At 40.5% G+C, this 15,308-nt stretch overlaps 2 protein-coding genes across 2 annotated transcripts; one reads left to right on the top strand and one right to left on the bottom strand.

Moving 5' to 3' along the window:
- Nucleotides 1–1,591: 1,591 nt before the first annotated feature.
- Nucleotides 1,592–4,739, top strand: LOC137595075 (retinol dehydrogenase 10-like). The gene is made up of 5 exons (XM_068314890.1): nt 1,592–2,457; nt 3,806–3,904; nt 4,002–4,147; nt 4,245–4,376; nt 4,497–4,739. The coding sequence occupies exons 1-5, from the start codon at nt 2,008–2,010 to the stop codon at nt 4,615–4,617; spliced, it is 948 nt and encodes a 315-aa protein (XP_068170991.1). The 5' UTR covers nt 1,592–2,007; the 3' UTR covers nt 4,618–4,739.
- Nucleotides 4,740–4,874: 135 nt separating this feature from the next.
- Nucleotides 4,875–15,270, bottom strand: cse1l (CSE1 chromosome segregation 1-like (yeast)). The gene is made up of 25 exons (XM_068314888.1): nt 15,161–15,270; nt 14,259–14,351; nt 13,915–14,057; nt 13,653–13,754; nt 13,420–13,565; nt 13,244–13,334; nt 12,984–13,091; nt 10,942–11,034; nt 10,668–10,835; nt 10,462–10,591; nt 10,246–10,311; nt 9,770–9,972; nt 9,561–9,645; nt 9,365–9,426; nt 9,144–9,280; nt 8,648–8,751; nt 8,443–8,540; nt 8,190–8,340; nt 7,888–8,096; nt 7,687–7,784; nt 7,480–7,565; nt 7,232–7,313; nt 6,780–6,926; nt 5,688–5,919; nt 4,875–5,485 (listed from the first exon to the last, which is right to left on the bottom strand). Exons 2-25 carry the CDS (start codon nt 14,341–14,343, stop codon nt 5,396–5,398), a joined length of 2,916 nt encoding a protein of 971 aa, XP_068170989.1. The 5' UTR covers nt 14,344–14,351; nt 15,161–15,270; the 3' UTR covers nt 4,875–5,395.
- Between the last annotated feature and the right edge of the window lie 38 nt (nt 15,271–15,308).

Genomic DNA, 15,308 nt, shown 5'->3' with positions numbered 1-15,308 from the left:
GCGCACAGATTGTGTAACAGGTGAATTTATTGTAACTTTAACCAACAGCGCTCTCTAGTGTTGTGTTGTGTTGTATTCTGTTGTGTTGTGTTTTGTTCATTATAAATCCCTGCTGTAACACAAAGCATAAAAGAATGATGGTCGCTATTTCAATATGATAAAATACAGTAAAAAACAAACAAACAAACAAACAAACGGTTCACTACAAAGGTAATGCTTCCAAACTTTAATCATATGATATATCAGCTCATTTACAACAATAATAAACTTTATTTGTACAGCACTATTCAGAGAATGTAGGTCAGTTAGGAAGAACATTTAGTTAATGCAACCTCATGAAACCTTGAGTATGGATCGCTATCCCTCACACTGGTAATTAAACAACTGTAATAATTATTATTGTTTGTGTGGCACAAAAAACATCATTTGGGTTTTTCCCTCACTTAATGCTTTTTTGTAAACCGGCCAACCGTCCCAACAGATGATCATTTACAGAAATATAAAACAAAGACGAGAATCAGGAAAGACAACTACCAAACTGGAACCAAAAAATGTCTGGAATTTTTCTGGATTAATGATTTCATTTCTATTAACTAAGTTTTCTGTAGTTTGACTAATACGGTCATTTCAGTCATCATTATAGCACAATCTGAAGCTAGTTTTTTGACATGTCATTTAACCACTGACAAAAGAACACCTTATAGTAAGACAAATTCTGGATTCAACCAAATTCCAGTTCAAATTCCTGATCAGTGGTGTTTTTTGGATCTCTCTGGAATGTAAATGTGTGGTTGATATTTTCCTGTTACATCACACAACATCATGACCTAAGAGGATTACATCACAACCAATGCAAGTCACAACTTTAGGCTTTGACTAAGTCACAAACAGCCTCAGTTGAACAAGGTGAAGAAAATCATAAATGTTCACAAGTGACGTAAAACCACAACCGAATAAGATGAAAAATGTAATCAACTGAAGAATCGCAACAAATCAGCGCTCATCAATGATGTAATTTTATAGAGGATGAATATCAAGGATTTGTGGACACATGCAAAGACGTTTATCACCTTAACATTTTACTCCAAGTGAGATAAGCTGCCTCACAACACGGATCAATCATAACGCTCAAAACGCAGATGAATGGAATGTCAATGTAAGAAATACTTTGAATATCCTCGCTGTGTAAAACTCCTTTACTGTTGTTATGTGCAGCTGGGGCTTTGCATAGCTTAGTGTTTGAGTCAATGCTCAGAGTGACTTATTTAATTATATTTTCATTCAAGTTTTAAGAATGAGGTAAAAATTCTTTAAATGATCTTAAAATTTTCAGCCACAGTGATATTAATTATTCCTCCTCTCCTTCTGAAGCCAGTGTTCATGATTGCAGCAGAGTAAAGGACTCCTGTTAGGAAAGACATCTGGAGTTAATATAAAACAAGCAGGTGAAATATTCAGATAATTTTCCAAAGCAGATGCACAGATATAAAAAAAATATTTAATTTACCAAAGATCATTTCCATAATTAAAAGTGAAATAACATCTAATCTTCAATTAAATCTTCTTCTTTTTTTGTGGTTGTAAGGGTCATGGTTAGGGGTTAGGGGTTAGGATTAGAGTGTTGGTGCAACATAATCTGACCTGACTCGCCAATAATAACATATTCGTTGTATGACTATTTTATTAAACGTGACGTGGACTGCTGTGGAAACCACATGCAGGAGTATGTAAGCAGTAAAAAATCATTCTGACATAAAAGAGAGCCCTTTGTGTCGCTGATAGTAATCCCTGCCTTGTTATGGACTCTATCTGTGGAATTATGAATACGCACGGGTTAGTCAGTCACTTCTTCTGTCCTCCCATTGGTGGCTACCATGAGTCGGCGTCCTAATCCGGAACGCATGTTATATAAAAAGTCCATCTAATCCCACGACACACGGAGAAACACCAAACACTGAAGTTTGTGTGCCTCTTCAACTTCTGGACCGGACCGCACCTTGGGGCGCAATGATCATTCTAGTGGACCTGCTGCTGATGCTCATTGACCTAACCTACTCCATCCTCAGTGCCATCATCCAGACGGTCCTCCGGCCGAGGCTGAAGTGCATCGACGGTGAGTTGTGTCTGATCACGGGGGCCGGGGGCGCGCTGGGTCGCCTGTTCGCGTTGGAGTTCGCCAAAGAAGGAGCGCACCTGGTGCTGTGGGACTGCAATACGGCCGCCAACGAGGAGACGGCCAAACTTGCGCGACAGCTTGGCGTACAGGTGCACACGTACACGGTGGATTTGTCCAAGCGCCACGGCATCTATGAGACGGCAGACAGGGTGAGAGCAGAGGTGGGGGAGGTCTCCATATTGGTCAACAACGCGGGCGTCGTGGCCGGGCGGAGGCTGCTGGACTGTCCCGACGAGCTTCTGGAGAGGACTCTGCTGGTGAACTGTCACGCACTGTTTTGGGTGAGGTTTATTACGCGCACCTTTTACGCACCATCAAACTAACAGCGAAAACACGCTCACGAATTACGTAACATCTATTCATTAGACCTGTCCCCTCCTGCTCGGGTCGGTTTTTGCGCACTGATGCGTGAGAGGCGGCGCAGCCTGCGCAGCATCCTGCGCAGCATCCTGCTGGTCATGTACCCGTGACTGCTGAACTAACCCGATCCATTCGTTACCACAAACGAAGGAGCCCGTCGGCCGAGACAGCATGTGACTGTGCTCCTGCACTTTGTAAAAGCCCCAGCCTTATTTAAATGTGGTACCAAAGTTTACTCGCATCAAATATGAAAGAGATCCGTGACAGAATCCAAATTCTTCTGCACCTGATTTTTATTTTTTTTTAATTTTATATACTGGTTTGATCCCCGCAGGGAAATTAGGAAAGCACACTCCAGTTATTGTTTAGTGGTATATTATATATTATATATGAATAATATATATTAGTGAGTACAGGCCCCTGTAGCACACACACACACACACACACACACAAGGGGGCCTGTAGGCATGCAAGGGAGGTAGAGTGTCAGGCAGCTCCTTGGTGCGCCTCAAATGAGCAATTTGTAAAGGGGACGGCACCTTGCTCAAGGGCACCTTGGCAGGGCTCCGGAGGTGAGCTGACGCATCCCACTGTCAGCTCACCTCCAGGTATTTTTTTTGGGCGGGAACGGGAATCGAACAACCAATCTTGAATCATAGGAAGACCAGCTCTACTGCCCGCTCTACCACTGATATGCCCCTAGAGAGAAGAGAAGAGAGAAAGAGAAGAGAAAGAGAAGAGTCGGCCCCTAAAGAGAAGAGTCGGCCCCTAAAGAGAAGAGTCGGCCCCTAAAGAGAAGAGTCAGCCGCTGCTCGAACCTTCCTGTGTCTGAACATATGCTGTACACTGAATCTGTCATTGTCATTGGTTTAACCTCTCACATCTTGTCAGTGATGATTTAAGGTGTGAATTAGGATAGAACTGCCAGGGGAGGAATGGTATCACTCTATTTTGTGTTAAGGCAGGTGGATCTCTAAGTTGTGACGTAAACTAGTTCTCCTGTGTAGTGCAGTGTGTTTGTGAAGTGTTGGTGAGTTTGGTCTCTGTTAAAACCCAGTGGGGCCTTTTTGATATTATCCAATAAGTTCACCTAAATGATATTCTTTGCAAAATGCATTTAAAAAATATATTTTGGACAGTCGGACAAATGGGGTATTCACATGTAAATTCTACTCAGCTCTGAGTAATCCTGGGCCTCACTAGATCATCAGGGCATCTTCTCCACTTCTATGAAAAGTTGCTAATATTATGTGTCCAAAACTCCAACAGATGACGAAGGCCTTCCTACCTAAGATGAAAGAAAAGAACTCCGGTCACATCATAACCGTCGCTAGTGCTCTTGGGCTGTTCAGCACTGCTTGTGTGGAGGTAGGCTGGACCATTAGTGAAATTGTCAAGCAAAGTTAACCCTTTTTTTTAACAGCAAAGTATTAGATCACTAATGGTTTTTACTGCCCTCCTCCAGGATTACTGTGCCAGTAAATTTGGAGCAGTTGGTTTTCATGAGTCCCTGACACACGAGTTGCTGGCAGAGGATCTGGATGGGATCAAAACCACTTTAGTCTGCCCTTATATTGTCGACACAGGGATGTTTGCGGGCTGTGAGATCAGGTGATATGCCAACATTCCATCACTTCAACTTTTATGTTAACACTGGAAGAAACAACCAGATGCTATATGGTCCACTGTTTTGTTTGACATCTACCAGGAAGGAGCTGAAGAGCATCATTCCACCTCTGAAACCGCTCTACACTGTACAGCAGTCCATGAAAGCCATTTTAGCTGAACAGCAAATGATCTGCATCCCTCGTCTGATGTACGTTCCTTTCCTCACACGAGCGTGAGTATTGATTAAGTTATTTCATCAGATATCCACCTAAACAAATACCAATACTAGGATTTAAGATATTTTGGAAACAAAAGAAATGAATGAGCAGTTTGTTTTCCTTCTTCTCTTTAGATTGTTACCGTGGGAAGCGAATGTGGCAACATATCGCTTCATGGGAGGTGACAAATGCATGCTACCCTTCATCAAAAACGTTGAACTCAAGAACTCAAACGGTCACATCAAGTCCTCCTAAGCAGTCTTACAGGACTTTGATAATATGGACAAACACACTTGTGCTGTTTTCTTAATACATTCAGTTTGCCATTTAAATACAGAGCTCAAGATCCACATGAGTTCATGTTACATCAGGCAGAACGACAACCTTCGGGTTATGAAAATAAATAACTGCATCTGACTGGTCGTCAGAGATTCACAAAACTATAATCCCCAATCACTGACAAAATAAATGAAAATACTATTTATATAAAAAAAATTTACGATGAGAACAAGTCTATACAAGTGCTTCTTTTTATTCACATTAACAAACGGTGCAGAAACAAAAGACTAGAAATGAACAAATCTACAGGAAACATGCAACGCAGTTTTAAGCATCGAGTCTGACATACAAAAGAAGCGCTGAATAAATCCCTCTTGAATGATTTGGATGTTCCGTATTCCACAGGACTGTTGACATTTAGCTTCGCTGATGCTGCTTTTATTGAACAAAATTGATGAATGTATCAGGAGCTGCTGATCAAATCCTTTGCTACACAGCAAATAAAGGGCCCTAATTATCAATTTTGCAGCAAAGTTTTGGTCATGTCTTTTAAAAAAACCATTAAAAAACATCCATTTGGGGACTCCATAATTCAGACAATATTATAGTTTGTTGGGGAAATGCATCAGGAACTGCCAAGTCAAACCAATCTGTGAGGTGTTCAGCTGAAACAGGTCTGGTGTGCGACCCGAGGTCACCAGCTACTCCTGGTGCGTACTGCAGTCCCTATTTAATCACCGTGATCACACGGGCTTCAGACCAACTGCACAGATGCAGCCTGAAGGTATCCCTGCAGGAACTGGAGGGCTTCTGCGTTCAGACTGGTGCTGAGCATCGAAGGAACCTGCACCGACAGAAGGGGGACAAGAATACCTGGTTGGTTTTTCACCTCACCTGCAGCAGCATACTGTACAGCATATAAAGGCATAAAACTTACTATTTTTATTTAAAAAAAACAAAACACTAATGTGATTTAAAAGGATAATCTAAGAAACATTGCAGTTCTAGCCCACGTTCCCAAACAACTCCTGTATGTGTCTACATACCCGCCCTGGACAGGCTGTAGAAAGCTTGTGGAGAGATTGCGCCAGCAGGATCTTTGGATTTCCGACAGCATCTCCAATTGGGTCGTGTTCCTTCTTTCCAGCAAAGGCGAGTTGTGAGAACGCCGTCTGGTAACCTGGTGTGTCTTCAATGTCGATGAAGTGCTCGTCGTCTGGGATGCTGTCATCTTCTGGCAACTCAAACAGACCAATGAGGGCCTGGAGCAGAGGGACCCTGAACAGAAATGTGACAACTTTAACTTACCTTTAGTTTGATTCATATTAACCCGTTAAAGTAACGACAAATCAGAAGTTTTTTGTCTATATAATGTGTTATTACAGAAAGGCCACTAGGAAGTACCTGTGCAGTATAAAAAATATTTATAACGTTAAAACCAATTCTTTGTATGACCTTAACAGACTGATTACTTGCTTCAGTTGATTTAACTGGGTGTCACAATAGGCGGACATCACCATGGTTACACTGAGTGGTAGAATGACGAGTCGACGGTAACACTCATAACGTTCATGGAGTGTTCTCACATTAACCTTTATCTTTATCGCAGTAACAACACATCTAAAAATAGAGAGCCAATATGTGGTAGGAGTGGAGTGGAGACAACAAATCAGAGCCGTCAGTTCTCTGGGGAATGAAAACAAACCCTGGTTTCACTGTAATGCTGAACGAACACGATGTCATGTCAGTCAATAAAAACCAGGAACAATAAAAGATGCCGCTTGTTGACAGTGAAGTGTTTGAAGGTCATAGGACTTGTTGCCTTTTCTATTAAATGAGCACCAGTGAAAATGTGATGTGATAGGACTTATTAAATAAAGTAAAAACTTTGAACAAACATAATTTTCTATTCATGCACAAAACAGAAACTCAAGATTTCAAATTTTATTTAAGGAACTTCTGTTACGTTCAGAAGACCCTCCCTAATGTCTCTTAAAGCTTCAGCAGGTGGCAACCAAAGGAAACTCATTACCTTGACAACATTTGATTCCATTGCACATAAAACCCCACACAAGTGATTATAGGGGTACTAACTCAAGAAAAGCAAAGGTTGTGTTTCCTTCAGAATGATGTCTTACCAAAGTTTTGTGTACTCGGTGTCCATCATTGCTGGACATTCAGTAAGGATCTTTGTAATTCCAACCGCACAGATCTTCTTTTCAATAGTTCCAGACACTTTCTGAACCTCTGGAACAATTATTTTGTCCAACACCATACCAAACATTCTGCAACACAAAAACCAGCAGGATAATAATACCGTGCATGTGCTTAGAAATGATGTTCCTGCAGCTGATTGTGGTTGTTTGAGCCCGATGGGCTGGAGGATAAACTATAATGTGGGTCAGAAAAACCCTTTTCCTTGTAACCTGGGACATTTGCGAAACATATTCTAACCAGTGAAAAACAAGCTAATTGTAGCTTATTTTTCCAACTCAATGCTAAAACAGTCAAAGCTCTCACTAAACCACTTTAATACCAGTCAGTGTCTTTTTTAACAATACGTTTTAATGACAAAAAAGAAAACCCTTACTTTGCCTGGATGCTGTCAAAAATCTCCTGGAGTGCAATAGCTCCATATTTGACACAATATAAGTTCAGAAAAACCAAGAAACCTGTTAGGTGGAAGGACAGGGGTAAACATTAACATTTAAATCTCAGCATTACACAACAACAGTAAAAATTAGTTATCATTTATACTACAATAGCTCAGTCACTAACAATATCCGATCAATACATCTGAATAGGACATCAGGTTGGCAATGAGATGAATGTACTGACTCTTGATTAACTTTGTGGTTTTGGAGTTCTGTAGTCTCTGGAAGAGCAAAATGAAGATCTCCTTCCTGTACTGAGTGATAGATTCTCTGGCAAAAGACAGAAAAGCATTTCACAAATCAATCATACCAAGTACAACTCTTTAATAGCTGATTTCTTTGTTTTTGTTTTTTTGGGGGTGGGGTGTCGACCCAACTATTATACACTTACGGGGGCATGTGCTCAACGATGCTGTTGAGAAGATAAAATCCTTGATGGTCATTGGCTTTGGAGGCAATGAGTTTTTGAAATACTCCGAGTAAGCCGGGCTAAGAGGAAAAGACAAAAAGTTTAAAGAAAAAATATACTGTACACACACACACACACACACAGAAACACACAGTTATCAAAACTAACAATAGCATCACATACTATTTTATCTGCAGCAGAGGTGGCAATCGTGGAACTTCCCTTCTCCAGGTAAGCCTGAAGCAGGCGCACCAGTGGGGGAATGTTTCCTGTCCGTTCCCACAGTGCAGGCTGCAGCAGGTGAGGGAATAGAGCCATGTAGGAAGCGGGAATAGAGTCGGAGTGGATCTCTAGGAGGAGAGACATCACCTGGAACACGTACGGAAGGAACTCTGCAATAGTGAAACAAGGAGATGTGTCAAGCGGCCTCCACTGAAGCTGTCTTCATTGGTGCATCAGCACCACTCGTGATATAGGTGACACACCCTGGACATCATTCCGGAGGATCTCAGTGAAGACAGGAAAGAGTGCGTCCTCAAAGCTGCTGACGGTGGCTGGGTTAGCCTTGCAGGTGATCCGCACAGACAGGCACAGGGACTCAAACAAGTAGTGGTTAAAGTGTGGCTTGCTGGGATTCTGAGAATGGATGACAGGATTGGGACAAGTTAACATACATATTCCCCAAAAAATAGCATGTTGGTGATTTTATTTGCATCTATATAATAATATGTGTGTTACCTTGCTGACTAAGAGGAGCTTGTGGGTGAGCTGACTAATCAGAGTGGGGATGTAGGGAACAATGGCCTCCTGCAGCAGGGAAAAGCTGCGCATGATGGCTTTAGAGAAACAAGAAAGACAAGACGTCCGTGATGATGATGATGATGAGGCGACCTTAAATAACCCAGGAGTTGGGGACCATTGATGAAGAGCATTAATGGTTTACCTTTCATGATGTATTCGTTTTCGGCTGAACCAGGAAGAGCCATCACCTTGAACAAGTTGATGAGCAGCTGTTCTGTGAATGGAGCCATCTCTACAGGCGTGATGCTGACACACAAACAGGGAGAATTACTTCACACATATTTAAATAGTATAAGCTTAGCAAATGCTCTTAGTTTATATTCATTCTAAATAATTGTTTCACGAATTAAAATCACAATTAACACTTAATTCGTATCCAAATAAACGTGAATGAGAAAAGTTTTTTTCGTAATGTGTGATGCAGCACAATACCAATAGTGACCAATATCAAGAAACAAGTTTTTCCTTCATTCATTCATTCATTCACTCCTTCATTCATCCTCTACAGCTGCTTTTCAGAATCCTGGTCATGGGTCTGCTGGAGCCGATCCCAGCTGACTGATTAGTAAGTCACTAGTTCATTGCAGGGCAAGAAACAGTTTTTGTTTAAAGAACAGTCTTATGCTCTGGATACTTACAGGGTGGTGTTGTTGGGGCCTCTCATGGTGAACAGCCTCTCTAAAGCGTGGGCAGCGTAAGTATGCTCCACTGCGCTCTCTGCCTGCAAGTGACTGATCAAGAGAGGAACGGCCTGCAGCAGATGCTCTTTAGGAAGCTGGGGGAAAAACACAGATTTGCTGCTCTCTAATGTGTCCTGTTTTCCTTTCAAATTTCTACAAGTTAAATGGGAAATATCTACCTGACTTCTGAAGATCATGACATACTTGATGGCATCGGCTTTCAGCACTGGGAACTCATTAACTAGAATGACAATCAGCACATCAGGTTAGCTCACAAACAAAATTCGATGTATTGTATCTGCTGATCAGCAGACTTTTAAAGGAATACATTTGGTGATTACTGTACACAGCATATTGAGAACTGAGAGTTCTTACCATTGGGGGATTTTAAGTCTGAGAGAATGTGGTTCACAAAGAATTCAGTTAGATTCACCAATTCATTGGCTTGTGTTATTCCGTGCTGTTGAGAAAGAAATCAAGAACTTTCAGAGTGGGAAAATTATATTAATTATCACAGCTGATAATGGTTAACTGTACAAAAAATATTATTTTTTATAATCCTAAAAATAAAACAACAAAAAAACCTTCTGTGTCTGTGCTTTAGATGCCAGCGACGTGACCAAATAGATGGCAGCATCTTTGTGCTTCCAGTTCTCCCTGGGATTTTTAGCATACTCCACCAGCATGGAGTTCACGTAGCCGGAGAAGATGGCTGTGACGGGACCTTCGAAGAACTTACAGAGGCCTCTCACCAGGTCACACGCTGCTCTACGACGAGTGTCGATGTCTGGTAAAGGACAGAAAAAAGGTTTTCAAAAGGGGACATGGCTATCACTGAGATGCTTCCATTAACAGCCCATTCCTTGCTGTTTGTGTAAACTCACTGAAGCTGTGGATATAAGTATTCCAACAAACCAAACACATGACTGATCTTATATCCCAAAGGACATGCTTTGTAAAACATTAAAAGATTAAAATGTGAGGAGGAACAGCATGATCTTTCCTATGTTTGTGTAATTAACTTGTATAATGGGAGGAGATAATTAATCATCATCTTTACCGGATCCTTCAAGGTCTCTTCGGATATATTCCTCAGAGTTATCTTCAAAGGCCTCTTCATCTGCACCTAATCAGACAACACAGGAAACTTCATCAGTCTCACACAGAATGCAAGAACTTGTTGGAATGCAAGTACTAAGATGCCTAGATCAGGCAATAACTATTGACAACATTTCTTTTGGTAATCTGTCATTTCTTAAATTTTTTTTTTACTCACTTCTGAACTCCATGTTAGGCACAATGACCTTCTCACAAATGCTGGTGAGAGTATTCTGGTCCTCAAATAGGTGCTTGTAGTGTGGCCTTTCGCAGACTGATGCCAAGAACTGGATCGCATTACTCACCAGCTGTGACAAAGATAAAGTGTTTTGTTAACACTCGGAATACAAATGCAGAAACACAAACAAGCATCAATGCTCTCACCAAGTCATATTTGACTTCTGGGCCAGTTGAAACTAGAAGATTCCAAATGGCGGTGACAAAGCGTGGCAGATATGGCTGAAACTCTTCATCATATTTCTGAGCGTATAAAGCAGCGTTGTCACATATCTGAGACTTCAGCAGCTCCACAAGACCAGCTTCCTCCTCATCCTACAGCATTGATTAAAAAAAAAGCAAGCATACAAGTCTTAAAAAACCTCTTAGTAGCAAAAAAGAGAGAAGTATTACATGAGTCAAAAGAGAAAGAGAAACTCACATCTGTTTGTAAAAGCTTATTATCCAAAGTCAGTAAGACATGGAAGTTGGTCATCCAGGTTTCCATATTGTCTTCAAAAAACTCGGGAAGGTCCTGCATAAACAACACAAGTACATGTGAAGGCTAATGATCCATATCATGTATAGTGTACATCATTAAAACAGAAGCTAACCTGACCACCAGGTTGTGTAGATATATACAGTACAGAAGACTGAATGACTGTGTTGACTGTGTTGTTTCATCTAAGACAGAATTTTCACGGACTGGCCTTCATTTGCTCGATAATCGTTAATGATGCCAGGACAGCTGTAGTCTAATAATAAATTATCCGCAGTGGTTTTATGAAAAATGCAGCCATCAACAGACAATAAACAATAAACCTTTTTTCCATAAATTGATAATCAACATCTCTGTAAACGAAATAATTGTCAGAAATAATTACATTAAAAAGTCGATTGAAGTGACTGCACTGATGAGGTTTATTTTGAAATATAGCGACTTACAATCAACGTATTCAATGTACGAGAGATACTGATTATTTCCAATAAAAGGGTGAACAAGTCAGTCAAATAATAATAATTACAATAATGAGAATTAGTGATTGGACACCTGAAGGTTGTTCCGGACGTCCGGTCTACTCTGCAGTGTGGTTTTCTTTACGCTCACTGCTGAAAATCCCACTTCACAAAGACAGGAGATTGAAAGCAGGGTTTTGGATACTTTTTTTGGATACTTTTTGAGCGATCTCAGGATAATCTGCATTGACTGTAATCTAAAACACTGATGCAGTTGTGGGTGCTTAATTTAGGGGTAATCTGTCACGTGACCGAGACCTGTCAAGCGGGACAGACGCACACATTCGTCTGTGCGTCATTCTGCAAAGAGATCTCTTTTCAAAATAAAACATCTTTCAGATTCCGAAATGAATAAAATGGAAGTAATGTAAATTATTTTTTCTTTCTGTATGGCCCGATACCAAATGATCCAAGGACCGGTACCGGTCCACGGCCAGGGGGTTGGGGACCACTGTCCTAAAATATAAACTTGACTGATGGGGCTAAAGAGGACCAGCTAGCAGATGTGAGTGGCAAATTTGCTTCATTTATTCTGTTATGCTTCCTCTAAACTACTATATATTAAAAAAGTGCTAAATACTGTAATGATAAATAAAAATAGTCAGAAATGTCCCTCAGTCCAAAACAACTGATCAGTCCAGCATTCTGTACATTGTTTATATGAGGATCAGTGTACGACGGTAAAAAATTTTGCCAGCATGAATCGTCCTACATCACAAACCCTGCGCATTGCATCAAAGTGTCTCTGCAGCCCACAGACACACTCAAATCACCGGTGCAACTGCACTCTGTCTGGGCAAAGATGTGTCCCAAAACACTGAGAAATGAAGCCTTCTCAAAACTGATGGACAAAAAATGTGAAAAGTAAAATACAAATACTTTGCAACTAAAATCATTTAATATTCAGGATAAAGGATCATGAGAACAACCTTGGTTAAAAAAAGTGACTCTAACCATGCAGCTCTCCAACAAAAATATCTTATTTCATATTCAAAATAATAAAGAAAAGCAAATATTTTAACTTTATTTTTAAGATTTGAACTGTTTTAGAAATTACAATCCAGCACTTCTCTTTAAGGCTGACAACAAGTGGCTCTTACGGATTCCAATCAATTAAACAATTCCAACAGTGAAGCATCTTCCACTGTGACAGATTTCACTTTCATTTATACTCCGGGTGCCAATTGATGACTTATCGTAGAGTATGAACCCATACATAACACTGGCTATTCCCTGAATTATTTGTTGTTGCATACTTAACAACCTGATGTGCTAACACAGTGATGTACAACTGTAAACGTCACCTCTTTAAAACTGACACACAAAACATCTCTGAGCCTGAAGCATCATATTAATCCTTTAAAATGAACACTGATTGCACTGCTAAACTTCATGTGTACACAGCATAAATGTCACGAAAATTGAGGGTTGGAAATCGGCATACAAAGAGCTCCACCATAAACTGACCTGGAAGTTCAGACTGTAGAATAGCTTTGAGATGAGTGTGAGAGAAGAGAAGAGGACCTTCAAAGCGTTCACATCTGTAGCATGGGTCTGACACAACTCTATAGTGGCCTGTCGCAAAAGAGAGAAAAAGATAGAACAAGTAGCATTTGTTATAACCAGAGTCTTATCGAATAAATCAACATCAACAGATTTCACACATTTTTCTACACATAAATTTGCTTGTAAGGGTTAGGGTTATTGAATAACAAGGCATTACAAACCTTGAACAGCTCTGTCAGAGGAAGGGCAAATGTGTCCAGTACTAGTTTGATTTCTGACCAAAGCTCATTTGACTTAAACTCGTGACGATATCTTGACAAAAACAAGAGGAAACCAAAATGACATCTTCTTCTTGAAGTCTAATAAAAACATTTCCAACAATAAAAGTGAGCTCTACCTCTTGAAGAGAGAATGTGCGGTACGCAGTACTCCATTGATGATGTGGAAGTCTCCACTTCTGAAGCGGGTCACCATCTCAGTTAGTAGGTCAGGCCACTTTTGAGGGAAATCTTCCCTTCCTATTATACTGATGGCATCACTCAGCTGCAGAAGTAGACAAAACAACAAGGGTCTGATGGAAAATCTTCGTTACTTCAACTTAAACTCTTATTAAGAACTGTGAGGATGTACCTGCTTTTGAATCTGCTCTGGGCTGCTTAACATCAAATTTACTATATTTGCTTTAATTGCTGTTCGATCAGGATCAGAGACTTTATTCGGCTCATCTTCAACCTTTGGCAAAACGACATTGCAAAAGTAGAATAGTCAACAAAAAGCACAGGTCAAGAAGACTGAAACCACATTGGTTCTCCAATCACTGTTAGATATGTACTAAAGATGAACATACCAAAGACAGCAACATGTAAACTGGTCATTACTTGGCAAAACTCACAATGCGCCAGTTCCTTTTGATATAGTTCTTGAAAGTTACAGCAGCACAGACACGAATCACGTTGTCTTGGGACTTCTCCAACAATGTAAGAAGTAATAATGGATAGTTCTGGTTTCCTTCCACAGACTCAAGAAATTTTTCAGCTACAAACAAAACAATAAATAAAGTTCTATACACACTCACAAAACATGCTGCATAGCAGAAATTACACAAGTATATCCATTGACATTAAACAATCAAGTTCATGCTTGGAAAATTACATAATTGAGAATAAACAATATCTATATTCTCATGAGACTGTTTTGAGATATGCATGTTAAGGAAATGTGATGACGTTGTATTACCTGGCTGTCTGACTGCTGGATCAGAGTCCAGTGTTTTCCTGAGGAACTCTGTGAGGGTTTGTAGATTGGCATCAGTCAGTTCCATGATTGTAACTGTGGACGAGAAAACAAAGAACGATAAAAAGGCATTTGGTATGATTCTGCTGGGGACGGCAAACAGATTTACATTACTAAATGAGACTTCGCCATTGAACATAACGCTGAGTAATTTGTCGCATGCCTTGCTTTATTATAACATGCGGGATGGTTCCTAAAAGATCACATTACCTAGAAGTTACCTAGCTGTAATGTGTGCTGAATGAACTTGATTGAATGGTGTATGTGTTGCTTATAGCATTCAAGGGTACTGCACAAAGCTTTATGTGATAAGTCCCAACACCGACTGGGTTTAGGTTGAAGTTTAAAGCTGCGATGCTAGTTCATTCATGCTGTTGTAGTTAGCTTGCTATCTGCTAGCCGAGCTGGGATGACTAGTGACTCAGGCTGGCATTAGCTCTGCTGGCTCCGCTGCCTCTAAATCGGTTGATGTTTTCTTACAGCTATGCTAGCTGTGTAAATGTTGACTAGCCCTCTGGAAGTTAAAACCTAGCCACATGGTGGCTAAGAGACTACACGGGCCTGTTCTTATATCTAAATATACACTGAACAGATCTACTCTATTGCTCCACTGCTCAGAATTAGCGTCATACTGTAAAATATAGAAAAAAATAAAGCAATTTGTGAATTCCAGTGGATAGACTGATCCATCAGCCGGCTAACATTAGCATTAGCTTGCTAATGTGTTTGGGGTTATCAGTAAAAAAGTTCTTTAAAGTCCGATCACCAATTAATTAACAAGTTATTAGTTGGATATTACGTTTATTACTGAGTATGTTAACTGTAAAAGGTTTGGGACGTCTTACCGTTCCCGTAAATCTGAGTCAAGCTAGGATGGGGAGACACAGGACTCAGTCCAGCACTGCTCGTCCTACCAGCTTTCAAACGTAAAGCCCAAAAGGGAACTGCGCGGTCAGTCTTCTGCGCATGCGTAGATATCACACGAACGCCATT

This window comes from Antennarius striatus, chromosome 5 (assembly GCF_040054535.1).
Source record: "Antennarius striatus isolate MH-2024 chromosome 5, ASM4005453v1, whole genome shotgun sequence".
Classification (NCBI taxonomy): Eukaryota; Metazoa; Chordata; class Actinopteri; order Lophiiformes; family Antennariidae; genus Antennarius; species Antennarius striatus.
The sequence above is the reverse complement of the archived record's forward strand: the minus strand, read 5'-3'. Positions and strand labels throughout refer to the sequence as shown.